Source organism: Trachinotus anak, unplaced genomic scaffold, assembly GCF_046630095.1.
Source record: "Trachinotus anak isolate AG129_WGS33_773 ecotype Australia unplaced genomic scaffold, CSIRO_AGI_Tana_v1 ptg000009l, whole genome shotgun sequence".
NCBI lineage: Eukaryota > Metazoa > Chordata > Actinopteri > Carangiformes > Carangidae > Trachinotus > Trachinotus anak.
The window spans coordinates 76,081-92,314 of NW_027273860.1; the positions used below are offsets into that span (position 1 = coordinate 76,081).

A 16,234-nucleotide genomic window follows, 5' to 3' on the forward strand; every position below is an offset into this window, starting at 1 on the left:
TTTGAATTTTTTTTTTCAATCAATACAGTTCACATCATTGCTATTATAAATCTGTACCAGGTAATTTTAAAAAATTTATTATTTAGTTAGAAAATGCATTTCCACATCTGTGTTACTCACCAGCAAATGGACCCAAGAGGGATTCATCCAGGCAGCAGAAGAAGAAGAACAAGAAGAAGAAGAGAGGAAGACAAAAAAGAGGAAGAAAAAGAAAAAGAGAAGTAGAAGAAAAAGAAGAAGAAGAAGAAAAGAAGAAGGGAAATATAGTTAAATATTCAACCTCTTCAAGTTAAAGTATGGTCATGTGACTGATGGTCAGTTCACTGTAAGAACATGATCACACGATCAGTAAAGGAGCAGTAACACTTTTAATCCAGCCTGAGGTTTAATGTAAATGTAGGTTCAGCCTGTGTGACTCAGAGTAAAAACATGATGTCATATGTGACATCACACCTGACTCCCAGTGTGTGTGTGTGTGTGTGTGTGTGTGTGTGTGGGGTGGGGGTGGGGGGGGGGGTTGGAATTTGGAGTAAGAACCAGTGGCATCATGTACGTACCCACAAGTTTGTTTCATTTAAGCACCAGTAAGAACCAATAGGAACCAGCTGATAATTCACTGGTGTCTGATTCATGAAACCAGATTACACTGTAAAACACAGGCTGTTAAAAAGAGTTACTGTAGAAACATGAACAACTGCATCAGCTCAGGTGTTGAAATATGTTCAGCTGCCACAAACATGGAACATTTGATGTAATATGATGATGACGATGATGATGATGTTGGAGAACAGATCAGACGACATGAAACAGCAACATCACTGGAACACACACGGAGCTTACATTGTATATTGAAAATGAACAGGTGCTTTACCTGTGCAGGTGTTCAAACAGCTCAGTGATGAAGATGAAGATGATGATGACGGTTAAACTGCTTTAAAAAATGTATTCCCTCTCTCTCTCTCTCTCTCTCTCTCTCTCTCTCTGTCTCTCATCCAGTCTGTTGTTTGGATGGATTATTGGTTTTTACTCTGGCACATCAGACTCCGCCCATACAGATTAACAACCCACCAACACAACACACACACACATACACACACACACACACACAGGCTGGACAGGCTGGGGGGTGGGGCATACAGCTGTTTTGGATTTACTCAGTCATGATGCTCTCTCCACAGAGGACTGTGGGATTTGTAGTCTCCAGCGTAAATGCAGTCAAGATGAAGGGGTGGGGGTGTGGGGGATTGGTTTTAGACCACATTTGAACCCTGGTGAAATAACAGGATCTGGGCTGTGACAGACCTAGACTTTCAGCAGGACTAAGCGACTCAGAGACTCCAATATTTAAAGACTTGAAGACTCAGATACTCAGGACTTGCCCACATCCTGATGTTAGGGTTATGTGATTTTCAAAGTAAAAGACCACAGGAGAAAAGTCAACTTATGTTGTGTAGTTGTAAAACTGACCCTAAGCTACTAGTGTCTGTAGGTTTGAGGGTTAGGGTTAGGGTTAGGGTTAGGTTTTTAGACTCGCTGAGAGATGAGTAAGTCAAGCGTTATAACAGGCTATTTTATGATCTGTTATCTTTGCTCTGTGGAGGAGGGTTAGGGTCAGGAGGAGGTCTCAACAGCCAGGACTGGGAGGCTGAGAGAGAGAATCCAGGACTGAGATGACAAAGATGTCAAGGAGGAAAGAAGCTGAGCTGGAGCAGCTCTCACACACTGAGAATCACAGCCAGTTTCTACAGAGTCACTGCTCACTGTCACGACTTGATCTCCAGACTCACCCAGCATCAACCTCTGTCCTCTGATCCCACTGACTGACTTAATTTCAGTTTATACAATATCTGACACAAACACCAGAATACAGTCTGTCCTGTGCTGTTTATTATTCACTGTGTGTGAAGGTTACAGCAGCAGAGGGAGACAAACACTCACAGAGGTGTTTTTCTCCACAATCCTACACATCTGTCCAGCTCTTATAACATAACCTGATATGTCTGATTTTATGTCATGATCCAAACACCCTGTCGAAAAAATGTATGATGTCACAGCATTGAAAAAAAATTCATGAATCTTACTCTGGACCAGGACCTGTCCCTCCACCAAGTCTGGTGCAAATAATACAAGAACTTTTTGTGTAATCCTGCTGACAGACAGACAGACAGACAGACAGACAGACAGGTTCTTTTTAAATTAATTATTCATTTGATTAATGGTATCTTAATTAATCTTAACACCAATTTAAACCACTTCATTGAATCATCGTTAGTGGATCAGAATTCTATGAAAACATAAGTACACTGTTTGTTCAGACCAATGTCCACATACTGCCCTCATTTTAGATTTATTGATTATTATTGATGATTATTGGCGTGGCGTGGTATCTGGTTCTCATTTGAAATGAGTGAGTCTACATCATGCCCTATGATTGGCTGAGGCAGCTGTCAGTCTGTCGGTGGGCGAGGTCTATTGGTCTGATCTCGAGTCAGATCCTGAGTCTCTGAGCATCGGATTGCTTTTCAGCAAAGAAAGTGAGTGAAGAAAAGAAAAGAAAAGAAAAAAAGAAAAGAAAAGGAAGAAGTCACATATACAAAAGAAGTTATATATCCTCCAGTCGGTTTGATTTTTTTCCTGCAGGAAAACAGCGAAGAAGAAGAAGAAAGTTTGTGGAGTTTTTCTGTTTCTGTGATTTTACTCCAGAGAGACAGGAGGAGAGACAGACAGGAGAGCAGAGAGACAGACAGGAGGAGAGACAGATAACTTCTTCATCTGTTTAATTTTAAAGAAGCAGTGAGACACTCAGTGTCTGTCTACCTGTCTCTCTGAGTCCCGGAGGACGGAGGATGTCACCGGGGTGTGTCGTCGCCAATAGCCGGATCTGCGGCTCCCACGGTCGGCACACAGAGCTCTGACAGCCCGGTGCTGCTGCTTAGGCTGAACCAGAACCAGAACCAGAACCAGGACTGGATTTAGATCTGGATGTGTAAACCTGGATTGAAACAGTGGATCCATAGTGGGCTGACCTGGGCTCAGGATGTCCTCAGAACTGGCTGTGGGTCTGGTCTTCAGGGCTCTGCTGCCCCTCAGTCTGACTGCAGGTAAGACCAGGTCTTTGTATTTTCTATATTTATATTCATGTACTTCAGTCAGAGTACTCTGATCCTGTATTTCAAAGTGCTCTGATCCTGTACTAAAGTCAAGAGTACTTTGATCCTGTACTTCAGTCAGAGTACTCTAATCCTGTATTTCAAACTGCTCTGATCTTGTTCAATAGTCACAGTACTAATACGGAAGAAGTAGAAGTATCCTTCAGTATCAACAGTACTGGATGTGTTTGTAGTTTAATGACTGAATCACAGCTGGTGTGGAGCTCAGTTAACTGTTTGTGATATTTAATTTAAATATAATCTGATATTTAGTTTATATGTAATGTGATATTAAATTTACATGTGCTCTAATATTTATGTATAACCTCATATTAGTTTATTATATAATGCTAAAGCTGCACCTGATGGTTCCTTTTATGACTGAGTCACCTGCTGGTTATTTATTACTTGGTTTGCAAATTACCCAGAAACCACTGTGGCAGTGTTTTTATCTTCACTGTCAGATGCTAAAGCCATTAGAGATTTCTATGTAAACTTCCTCCAGACGTGTTTTAAACTCTGTAAAATCCTCAGCTATGATTCGTATTAAGTTTCATGTTTTCATAAAAACTAGTCTTAAGCTTTTACTCAACTTCCTGATTGAGATACCTGGATCAGGCCTTGACCCCGCCCACCACCTGCTTGCTCCAGGCGTTCTGGTCTCAACAGACTCAGATGAGGAGTCTGTTGAGACCAGAATCGGAGACCAGCAGACGGATCAGAACGGTTAGCGTTGTTAGCATCTTTTATTTGTTTATGTTGTTTGTTAGCTTGTAACTGGCAGTGGCTGACACAGTGTTAGTGGTTGTGCTAATGCTAACACTGACGCTTTGTACTGACAAGGTTTCAGGCGTATTTAGCCCCGCCTCCCGTCCCAACAAGTTGACAGGATTGGTTCCTTAGGTTCTATGAGGTATGACTCCCTGGCTGTCTGTATCTGTTTTTATGAGACTGTCATTGGTTCACTGCAGTTCAAGGTGGAAACACTCAGTCATGGTGTTGACTGATTATTTCACTCATCATATGTATATAAAAACTAGGGCCGTCAGCATTAATGTGTTAATCATGATGAGGTTTTTTTTTTAATCATGTTAATCTCGTGCTTCCAAAGATTCTTTATTTTACACCGTCACTGCTGCTGTTACCAAAGATTCTACAGTGCTACATTTTAGAATCTTTGACTGCTACTATTTTGACCCTTTGACACACCCTTACTTGTTGTCAAGCTGCCACAGACACTTCCTACAAAGATTTTACATGGCAGAGCAAGATACTTCATGACAAGTCCTGTCTATGGAGCAAAAGGGGGACAGTTCAGGAGACCTAAAGTATTTAAATCCAGTGCCTGAATCATCGTTGGTCAACATCGTTTCAATTGAGTTGAAAAATTAAAATATAACTTACCCAGAGCTTGTCCATGGAAAAAAAAATTATCAGACATCTTCATAACTACACATCAGACATGCTAACATTAGCTTCTAGTTCAAACAGACTGACAGTTATGTGTTGTCAAGCAAGAGAAAACGGTTCTGAAATGCAACAGAATTTTAATCATGTGATAAAACATGAGATTAAACGCAATTAACTATTGAAATTCAGTGATTAATTGCAATTAAGAAAAAAATTAATTGTTTGACAGCCCTAATAAAAACATAATGTGGACATTAACGAGGTTAAAGATGCCTCTGATGAAAATGGAAGTTTTTAAACTTGGTCAGCACATGACCTTTGGTAATGACCCAAACCTGCTGACTTTTAGTGGCCTGTGTCCCAGAAATGTGTGTGTGTGTGTCTGTGTGTGTGTGTGTCTGTGTTACTAACTCACTCCTTTAGTCTTCAAATTAGCAGTTAGCATTGTTAGCATCGTTAGTATTTCTCATACAACATATGACCTCTGATGGCTGTCTCTTGACAGTGTTACAAAACTTTCCAGCATGTTCCAGGACCTTCTAGGACAGAGCAGTGTGGAGCCTTAAATTCAGTTTATAGGTGGAATTTCCCTTTAAAGTGCCTCACATTCCAGAGAGAGGGGGAGGTGTATGTGTTGACACACTGCTAACCACACACACACACACACACACACACACAGCCAGATGTTTTTACCTGGGAAAGTGGAACCAATCTGTGTGTGTTGGGGGAGGGGAGGTTGAACAGGAGGGCGCACTCCTCCTGACTTACCCGCGTCCATACACACACATACACTAAGCTATAAACACAGTGTGTGTGTGTGTGTGCGTGCGTGCGTGCGTGCAGAGGAAGACGTTTGTCTTCTCACTGTTTATGACTCTGTCAGATGAGAAGTTTCTCAGTGGAAACACCTTTCATTTGTCTCCCTGTGTTTCCTTCATAATAAAACATTTGTCCAGAGGATTTTCTCAATGTTTTTAAATTTTGATGAGCTGCTCTTCTTCTCTGTTGGTATTGGTACGCTGCAGCACCTGTTGGCGTGTTACCTCCAACTGTAGATTAGTGTGATAATGTGAAACCATTGGTGCGACTATGTATCACATCACCCACAAGCTCATGTGTCGTTGTGCACGAGACAAACAACTTTGAGCCTCTCAGCTCCTGGAGGTCTGAGCCTCCACAGAGAACATTCAACATGAAGTTGACTGGACCATGAAAAGACTCAAAACCACTTTAGAATTGATTGTTCTGGTGTGATCATCATTAATCCATCACTTCCTGTTTATGGAGCACGTGACATGTTGGAGTTACAAGGTCTCTACTGACAGCAGTGATGTGTGGTTGTGTATTTCTGTCTGCAGTGTTTACACGGTCAACACAAACACACTGACAGTGTAGTGACATTACTGGACTAAATGTAACATTTACATCAGAAGTTTAGTTTAGTTCACGTTCAGATTAGAGTCGAGTGACATCATCTAAAGTTAATACAGTCTGATCATAGATTGGGCTGAATCACATCAAATTTATGGATAAAATTAAAGCTTTGATTTACTTTTAACTTCAGTTTTTGGATTATGATTTTTTTCTAGGTTTGATCTCCCTATAAGAATCAAATGGGTCTGTGTATTAATTGATTGACTGATGTATTGATTATTGTGTTCACAGCTTGTACTTTGAGGTATAATGGATTCTCTCTGGTCTATGTCCTCCTGCTGCTGCTGCTGCCACTGCTTTCAGACCCCTCCTCCACCACAGGTACCAATACTGATCAATACTACTGCCTGACTCTTCCTCCATCACAGGTACCAGTGCTTTATCAGTACTGGTAACAAGATGAACAGGTGATGTGTTGCTGATGATGTATTTTAGACAGATGTTTCACTGATGACATCATGATAATTACATGTTATTAGGTGATGATGTCACTGGCTGACACAGTGAGGTCATTAACCCAGGAAATAGACCAGACCTTCATATTACTGTGTTTGTGGAGGGGTGATGTCTCTGCTGCCTGAGGGACACACACAGCAACACACCAACACACTAACAGACAGCAATACACTGACACACACTAACACACACAGCAACACACTAACACACAGCAACAATACACACACACATTAGCTCACTGTGCAGCCTTGCAGCAGGTCTCAGGTGATGACAGGATGCTGGTTGTTTCCTGGAGGATCTTCCTGAGGAAACACAGAGAATAGAGAGGTCATCTCTGGGGGGTCCATCTGGACAGGATATGTGAGGACTCAATTTGTGACATCACTCTGTGTTCCCCCTGTTTTGTTTCTGGGGGGGTGTAGTTTTTCTGATTGTGAAGGAAACTGTGTTTAACCCTGGTTGCATGAGTACCAGTGTGTTTGTGTGTGTGTGTGTGTGTGTGTGTGTGTGTGTGTGTGTGTGTGTGGAGTCAGTCCGTCTGACTTCTAAACCACAATAAAGACGTTTTACAGTTGAACCAACGTCATTAAATGTTGCGGTGTCTGTAAAAGCAGATGTGATGTCATGGTGCTGCGTGTCGACGTCTTTTGTTTACCTGTCCATGAACCGACTTTAAAATCAGGTCTGAAGTTTGTGAAGGAATTTTACTGTTGTCTTTCACGTTAGGTCCAGATTTTCACCTGTAGCAGTTTCCTCCTTGGAAGTCACACATCATCGCTGTGGTTACACCTGTTTATACCTGCTCATGTGTTTACACAATTATACATGTTTATATGTGTGTTACATTGTATGTGTAGAATTAAAGGACCAGTGTGTAGGATCCATTACCAGCAGGAAGCTCATATAATATTCATCACTATGTCTTCATTAGTGTATAATCACCTGAAACTAAGAGTTGTTGTGATGTTGTTAGTTGAGCATGAGCCCTTCACATCTACATCAGCAGCAGGTGTGTTTTGTTTTTCCCATTAGAGGTGGGCAACGACCTGCCTCTTCCCTGCCTCTGATTGGCTGATCTTACCCTAACCATAACCAATCATCACTCTTGAAGTGAAGTGAAGGGAGTTCAAGTATAGTAAAGTGAAGTAAAGTGAAGTGAGGCGAAGTACAGTGAAGTGAAGTGAAGTGAAGTGAAGTGAGGTGAAGTACAGTGAAGTAAAGTGAAGTGAGGTGAAGTACAGTGAAGTGAAGTGGAGTGAGGTGAAGTATGGGGAAGTTAAATGCAGGGAAGTGAAGTAGAGTAAAATGAAGCAGTGTGAAGTGAGAAGAGGTAAAATTAATTCTAAATCATGGTTTTCTGCTCTTCTACTCTGCTCATCATCTTCATCATCTCAGTTGTATATTTTCTAAATAAAATAGGACGAAACAAACAGGAAGTAAGGACAAACCCACCTAAATAAGAGCCTCGTTGTTGAAGTGCTCTATTCCACCTCTTTTCCTTCACTGTGACTAAGATCAGGTGACTCACCTGATCTGATGAAGCAGAACACATTACTGAGGAACAGGTTTGTTAAACATCACTTCCTGCCAGTTTTTCAAATTAAAGTCAGGTCTCTGTCTCCAGGTAACACGAGTCGCTGTGTGACAGCGGTGTGTGTCTCCAGTTTCCTCTTCCTGTTACTGCAGTGCTTCTTCCAGCTGACTACCACAACACTGCAGCCTGAGTACAACTGTAAGATACACCTGTTGGTCTGTTCACCTGTCTGTCTGTTCACCTGTCTCTCTGTATATTCATGTGTCTGTCTGTTTCTCTACTTGTCTGTCTGCAGGTACATCATGGCAGAGATCTCTTGGTCAGCTTGGCCTGGTGAGGTAAGAATGACATCATGTGAGACAAAGACAAACAGGTGAGACAGACAGATATACAGACAGACAGGCAGATAGACAGACAGAAAACACACACTCTCACCTGTGTCTGTTCCTAGTTAAACTTTATTGACACATCAAAGACTCAGGCTGCAGACATGTGGTTTACTGTGTGTGTGTGTGTGTGTGTGTGTGTGTGTGTGTGTGTGTGTGTGTGTGTGTGTGTGTGTGTGCTGACTCAGCTCCTGTAAAAGTCCAACATCAGTGTATAATTTCCTATGTGTAGGAGGAGGTGTATTCCTGACTCTCAGGACCAGTTTGAGTGCTTACTAATCTACCACCCAGCTGTCAGAGAGAGAGGGGTGCAATGTGGGTAATGTAGGCCTCAGGTTTTGACAGGAGAAGAAGAGTTAGTTTTTTAGTTTGTCTGTTGTCTAGAAATAAAAACGTATCATTTGAAGTGTGAGTCAGGTCTAAATCTGTCTGTGTTTACATAACAAACAGGAAGTGGGGACAAACTACCAAAATAAGAGCCATGTTGTTGTAGCAGTCTGTTCCTTCAGAGCAGGATGACGATGAACCACAACAACCTTGCTGACATCTGATCTGTGTGTGTGTGTGTAAGCAGTAGGAGGTTCAGACAGTAGTCTCTCTGTCTGGACTACATGGCTCTGCAAACACCTACACACCAATAAACACACAGTAACACACAGTAACACACAATAACACACAGTAACACACAGACTGTGTTGAGCCAAGTGTTGACAGCCAACCCCTTGTTCCTGGTTCTCCTGATTCTGGATCAGGACTCAAACATGTGCAGCTCCTGGTCCTTACAGGGTCAGGTCCAGACCTGAGGTCCAGCAGCACAGTACTCTCTGAGGACACTGATGAAGACCTGATGGAGGAGGACAGTGTGTTTGAATTGTTTTAAAAGAACACCACCAGTGGTTTTCAGGCCAAGAAAGGAGAGGGAGGAGGAGGAGGAGGAAGACTGTGCTGAAGACAGTCGGTCTCTATCTGACTCACAACTGTCTGGTAAATCACAGCAGATTAAAAAGTTCCTTCATGAAGAAGGTCAGCGTTGTTCTTCTGTCAGGTCTAGGCCTAGGCTTACCCAACTATTGGTTTCAGCTTGGACAGTAAAACTTGGTTCTGAAACCCTGAAAACCTTTTTCTTGAGCTGTGATGAGAGCTGCTGGCTACAGGAAAGGAAAAAGCTAAGAACTGGCAGGGTTCAGGTGGAGCAGGGTTCAGGTGGTGCGGGGTTCAGATGAGGAGCTGCTGGACTTTGGGTTTTACTCACTGATGAACAATTTGGAGGACTTTATGTCTCAGTGCTGCTTCACTGATGTGTGGTGTCGTCGGGGGACAGCTGAAATTTAACTCTGTGTTTCTGTGACTTTCTGATGTCATCATTTTATGATGTCACAATCAGATGTTTTTATTATTGTAAAATAAAGATTTTTAAAAATCAAAAAATTTCTCTCTCTCTGTCTCTCTGTCTGTCTCTCTCTCTCCCAGTCTGACAGGAAGTGATGTGGGCTCAACAGTGAGACAGGTGTTTCCAGATATCGGCGTGCTGTTCGTTGGTCTGCTGACCTGGAGGCTGATCGTGAGACTCAGCGCTGACACACACACACAGGTAACACACACACACGCACACACATACACACACACACACAAATGAAGCAGGTGTAACCTCGTTAAGTTGTCTCCTCTTGTTTCTTAACAAGGTTTACTGTCTATTAGTGTGTAACTCAGTAAGCTATTTATTAACTGTAACCTCGTTATGTGACTGCATCAGGACACACACACACACACACACACAGGGTATAATGATTAGGTTTCAGGTTCAGTTTATTATTTATACTGTCGGAGTCTGTTAACATGAAACCAGACCAGCAGACAGCAGGCCTCCTCCTCTTCCTCCTCCTCCACCTGGAGGACAACAGGTGGACAGACTGGTATCTAAACAAATGTTATTTCTCCTGTTTTCAGCCTCAGCAGGAGGAAGAGGAGGAGGAACATCAGGAGGAAGGGCTGATGTTTGAAAGGGAATCAGTGCTTGGAGGGGAGGAGGAGGAGGAGGAGGAGGAGGAGGAAGAGGAGGAGGAAGGCAGCAGAAACAGGGTTCTGGTTGAACTGGGGTCGCTGGTGTGTAAAACCAGGCAGATGGTGGGAAACATGACCACAACTGGAGGGAAAGTCCTGCTAACGACTCTACTGGGACTCACAGGTAACCAGCAGAATCCAGTAGAATCCGGTAGAGCACAGACTGGTTCTGGTTTAGCTGTGATTTACTGTAACACACAAACAGGAAAAACACTGACAAGGTTCAACTCTCAACCAGAGACCATCTGAGAAGGCTGAGACCTGATAGTCAGAGCTCACAGGTACTGGTCCTGACCTCAATGTAACAATGAAGACCAGGACAGTCCAGAGTCTTCAGTACCTGACACCTGGTGATAGTGCAGAGCTTTGACCCACCTCAGTAACCTCTGCAAGAGAAATGAACAACAATTTCCCTGGGTCCTCCAGGTCTGCCTCTTGGTTTGGGGTCACCCTCAGTCCAGCTTTCCTGCAACTGCAGCCCATTTGGCCTGTTGCTTCAGTAGTGTTCAGTCAAAAACTTACAGGTAACCATCTTCAGCCTGACAACCTTTCTCACCTCAAGTGTCCACTGAGCTCCTTGGTTCTCTTCATGACAACCCCCACTGACCCTCTGACCACAACCATAGAGAGGGGACTAGGTTATTCTCTGTAGCTACAATTTACAGATGTCCCCTAAATGCCTCACATGCAATCAACCTCCAGTTCTGAAACCTGAAGCATCAACAGTGAAGAGCTAAAAGCTGTAGTTCCTCTAATGACCACTAGAGTCTGGTTCCAACAGTGAGATAATTTCCTCCTTTATGACAACCGTATGGCTGAATTTTATAGAACTCACCTGTTTACATTTTATTAAGGACTCAAGTTATGGAGAATTGAGGTTGTGGCCCCTTTGAGTGACAGGTGGGTGAGTGTATATTAGACACAAAGCAACATGCACCAAAGTCTTGGCTCCACCCACGCCCCACCTCTTTGACCATATTTGGATTAGCTGGGACTTAGGGGTGGAGCCAGGCACTGCCAAGAGCAGTTCACTCTGAGCTTCAGAAACCTGAGGGCAACGACACAGAGGCTCTGCCCATCTTTATTAACAGTCTATGTTCACATGCAGAGTATCTGTAGATGGTACAATTTACCCATGTTTCTTAAACGCATCACATCAGTAAACACAAAGAAACCTCTAGTCCCCACTCAGTTACTGCAGCACTCACACAGGGGTCGCAACAAAACAGTAGAATTAGGTTCTAATGTCCAATACACCTGTGCATTACTGCAGCCAGGTGACAAGCTTCAGGTGGAGCTCCTCAGACAGGTGACCAGAGAAATCTAGTGGAACTGAGGAAGGTGGTGCTACCTGTTTAACAAAAGGTAACACCCCCCCCCCCCCCACCCACCCCCCCCACCCCACCCCCCCCCCCCACCCCCAGGTATCATGTTCCCCTCTCTCTCCTCCCTCCTCTACCTATTCTGTTTCCAGGTGTTGTGCACCTGGTGGGCGTGTGCAGGTCAGGTCCCACCCCTCCTTTTCAGGTGTGTGTCTGTGATGTCTCTACTCTACTCTGCCTCCCACTTCCTGCTCCTCTACTGCTACCAGCTGCCCTCGCTGCAGGAGGCGTGGCCTCCCAACCGCACCTCTGCCAGGTAACACATCTGCACAAGGTAACAGGGGTTTTCTGTTTCAAAGAAACATTTTAAGGGGGAACATGATTTTAATCCCATGTCAGGAATATGTTACCTTAAAATTAAATTATATATTAGACAGATAGACAGATACTTAGATGATAGAAAGATAGCTAGACAGACACATAGATAGATAGATAGATAGACAGACAGATGACAGATAGATAGATGATAGATAGATAGATAGATAGATAGATAGATAGATAGATAGATAGATAGATAGATAGATAGACAGAGATGGACAGATGATAGATAGACAGAATAATGTATGAATAATAAATAAAGATGATTAGTTCGTTTGTTCATTTCTTAAGCCCATAAACGTCAGCGCTTTAATTCTTACTGTGTTTTTGAACAAGGATTCTTCTGGCTACACAGTTATCACAACTCTGTATGTTTTGTCATCAGTCATTTTCTCACTCTCACGTAGAGCGCGTGGTGGCACATCTCTGTCATCATGTCGTGTTGAAGCAGAGACTCTTGGTCATTAAATGTTCATGCAGAGCGAATCACTTATTCATCATAAATATTCTATTAGAATCAAAAATGAATGTGATAAAGTAGTGGTCTGGCTGTTTGGCCAGCAGCAGGTGATCATGGAAATCTGTGATTACTGATTATTGATTATTGGTGTTTTCTGTGCAGTGTGTTTGGCCTGGTGTCGGTGGTGTCGGTGGACTGTGCCGCCCCCTGGAGGCTGAAGGTGAACCCTGAGCTCAGCTGGTTTCACTTCAGCAGTCCTTTGATGCTGCTGCTGCTCTATCACACTGTGGCCAGTCTGTGGAGGAACCAGGTGAGGATGATGTCATGATTTACCTGTAATGATGTCATATACATAGTTGTCCTAATGGGTCAGTATTCCTTTGCTCTGATTGGCTGATGGGTTTCATATGTTTCTTAAGCTGATCAATGGTGAAGCAGGGAGGGGCATAGAGAGGGTCGAGTCTGCAGTTAGCGCAAGCTGTGACATCATCACTGCCACCACCAACCTGAGTGATGAGGTCAGCAGTGACATCACAGCAGAGAGGCGGAGAGAGCTGTGGAGGAGAGCTCATGATCGGCTCGAGTGCAGAGACGTACAGGAATCTTTTATTTACATGATTAAATGTTTTTATTTTAGGTTTTAAACTGAAAGCTGTAGTGACCAGGAAACCTGTCTCTGTTCATCAGGTGCTGCTGTCATCAACCAATGACAGCCCCTCTGATTCTTTTGCCCCGCCCACACAGAGCACTGCCCTGGGATTGGATGTTTCCTCCACACCTCTCTACTCTCTCAGCCAATCAGGTGAGTCTTTGGTTTGAATTCCAGTAGAGTAGAGAACAGACATCAACAGTGAAGATCTAAAAGCTTCATTTCCTGTAATGACCACTAGAGTCTGGTTCCAACAGTGAGTCAGTTCCCATAATCAATTCAATTCAATTTCATTTGTATGACACCAAATCATAATCTACATTACCTCAAGGCTCTCCTTTAACAGGAAGAAACCTCCAACAGAACTGGGTTCAGGGTTGGCAGGAACAGCTGTATGTACTATAAGTGATGGTGTTATCAATAGTAATGATAGATAACAGTGGTAAATAGTAATAATGAGTAGTGGTATATCTGGATCCTGCTGCTTCAGAAACAGAGACACCTGCAAAATGAGGACACAGACAGAGGGAGACAGACTCCCATGTTCAAATGTCCAACTTTACAGCAGAAAGAAACAAGTTTACAGCCTGGTACAGAAACTGTTCTGGTCACTAGAGATAATTTCCTCTTTCATGACTACTGTACAGCTGAATTTTACAGGACTCACCTGTTTACATTTTATTAAGGACTAAAGGTATGGAGAATTGAGGGTGTGGCCTCTTTGACTGACAGGTGGTTGATGTCACAGGTGTGTAGCTGTCTGCTCAGCGTCACATCAGCTGGTTCAGTCAGTGAATGTTACCTCTGTGTGTTTGTGGTGTTGTTTCTTCATATAATTTGACTTGTTGTTAACTGACTAACAGAACTGAGCTCCTGTTTTTAAAGGTCAGTCAAGTTCTAGTATTTATTTATATGTTAGCTGTAATTATCAGTGTCTGCACTACATGAAACTACATCACCATAACTGGGAGTAGAGGAATCAAACAACAAGACTCATAATAGGCTGAAGATAAAGAGAGAGCACATTAACTAAACAGAAAGGTATGAATTCCTCACACAACTAATAAATGACTGAGGATATACTAGTTTTGTTCTTGATGCGACCCCTGTGTGAGTGCTGCAGTAACTGAGTGGGCACTAGAGGTTTCTTTGTGTTTACTGATGTGATGCGTTTAAGGAACATGGGTAAATTGTACCATCTACAGATACTCTGCATGTGAACATAGACTGATAAGTGCACTGTAAAGTGCCTTGACATAATGTATATTATGATTTGGCGCTATACAAATAAAATTGAATTGAATTGAATAACTTACCCACCCAACAGAATAAAATAAAGCAGACAGAGTACACAGGCACGATTTGTCTCTTACATAAAGATGCCTGTGAGTTTGGTTTGACCAGTGGCATAGTGCTCAGTATCTCATCTGTCAAGAAGCACAAGAAGAAGAGTTTGACGAATCATAGTGTTGGATTGGTTTCCCTTGCCTGCACTCGCCTGCACAAAAATCTTTGTACGCAGAGATTGCCAAACGTGTAATGTCATTTCAAGAGGCAGTAGCTAGTATCCACAAATCAGCAGCAGCACTTTAGACCTTGATTTCAGACTCTACATTTTAGACCCCTACTCAGTCCGCCTGCTGGTTCCTCACTGAGGACAGTTCTTTGAGCAAAGGTAAATGGACCAGGGAGGATGTGGAAATTTGAGATTGTTAGCCTGTGTTAGCCTAACTTTATGTGTGTAGTTGCAGGCTAGTTAGCTTGTTCAGAGATGGTTAAACTTGACTTTTCATAGTCTTCATAATATTAATTATTGTAGCCAAACCCATGATCGTTATGAGCAGAGTAGATCATGGCGACCGCAGCAGGAAAAAAATGTGCAGAAATTCATAGAAACTAGCCAGGAGACAGGGTTGAGATGTATCCTGCACAGTTTGCAGTACTGATATTACTTATAAAGACGACTGTGAATTAAAATGGATAGAATTACAACAATCACACGCACACACACACACACACACGCACACAAACACAAACACAAACACAAACACTTAACGTAAGGTGGTAGGGTGGCAGGTTTCAGGGTGGTGGTTCAGTTTCTCATCAGTAGAAATTGTGTGCTACCTGCTGGTCTGGTCCTTCAGACCTGGACTGAGCTCCAGAATCAGGTGTTTGGTCTCAGAAAATGATCATCACATGACCCTGCTTCTGTTCTCCTGTAGATACGCTGGAGACTTGTGTTTTTGAGGGAGATAGATGGGAAGAGGAAGAGGAGGTGAGGGGGGAGGAGGGCGGAGTCAGTGCTGCCTCCATGGCCTTCAGCTTCCTCCTCAAACAGAGTTACATCTGTGCTCTGATCTCCATGATGGCCTGGTCCATCACATATGTGTCCTGGCTCACATGTGTCCTGCTGCTGTGGTCATGTGTCCTTTGGATGATGCGAGAGCGTCGCCGGTACACCCTGATGTCATCACCCTGGCTGGTTGCCTATGGCAACCTGCTGGTCATCCTGCAGTATGTCTACAGCTTCCCCTCCATACAGGAAGTTCCCGGACTATTCCCCAGAAAAGACAACCCTTGCAGGGAGCTTGCCTCCAAGGTACTACTTCTACCACCACCACTGTTACTGTCATGTATCTGAATAAAACATCTTGTTGTTGTCATTGTGACTCTTAAACTGATTTATTCAATGTCATTTATAATCTGATTACTCTAATTAACACATAATATAATCTGATCACCAGGGTATTTAATATGATTATCAGATGGTTTAATCTGACTTTATTTAATCTGATCATGTTCTTGCAGTTGTTGTGTCTTTTGACCTTCTGGTTGCTGCTGCGTCAGGCCCTTACTGAGAACAAAGACAGACAGACAGACACACAGCTGTCTACCATCACTGTCCACATGAAAGGTAAGACACCTGCTGCCTGTCTGCTCACCTATCTGTCCGATGGTCACCTGGCTGCCTCACTTAACACCTGTCGCTCTGTTT

At 43.1% G+C, this 16,234-nt stretch overlaps 2 protein-coding genes across 6 annotated transcripts in view; one reads left to right on the plus strand and one right to left on the minus strand.

Moving 5' to 3' along the window:
* Positions 1–2,448: 2,448 nt before the first annotated feature.
* The window catches only part of LOC139624860 (piezo-type mechanosensitive ion channel component 2-like), a 41,006-nt gene continuing 27,220 nt past the window's right edge, over positions 2,449–16,234 (plus strand). For 4 of the 5 annotated variants that reach the window (XM_071484190.1, XM_071484191.1, XM_071484192.1 and 1 more), the window contains exons 1-12: positions 2,449–3,101; positions 6,225–6,314; positions 8,074–8,181; positions 8,279–8,321; positions 9,840–9,960; positions 10,317–10,554; positions 11,855–12,068; positions 12,753–12,900; positions 13,010–13,183; positions 13,278–13,392; positions 15,462–15,838; positions 16,048–16,153. In XM_071484190.1, the coding sequence (XP_071340291.1) occupies positions 3,038–3,101; positions 6,225–6,314; positions 8,074–8,181; positions 8,279–8,321; positions 9,840–9,960; positions 10,317–10,554; positions 11,855–12,068; positions 12,753–12,900; positions 13,010–13,183; positions 13,278–13,392; positions 15,462–15,838; positions 16,048–16,153 (1,798 nt within the window). In that variant the 5' untranslated portion in view covers positions 2,449–3,037. Of the gene's footprint in view, positions 3,102–6,224; positions 6,315–8,073; positions 8,182–8,278; positions 8,357–9,839; positions 9,961–10,316; positions 10,555–11,854; positions 12,069–12,752; positions 12,901–13,009; positions 13,184–13,277; positions 13,393–15,461; positions 15,839–16,047; positions 16,154–16,234 lie in introns of those variants that run through there. The other variant, XM_071484195.1, reaches the window with a different exon arrangement.
* The window catches only part of LOC139624864 (lethal(3)malignant brain tumor-like protein 4), a 58,301-nt gene continuing 48,122 nt past the window's right edge, over positions 6,056–16,234 (minus strand). Inside the window, exon 19 of the mRNA XM_071484202.1 lies at positions 6,056–6,066. The gene's annotated coding sequence lies outside the window, so the exon portion shown is untranslated. The remainder of the gene's footprint in view (positions 6,067–16,234) is intronic.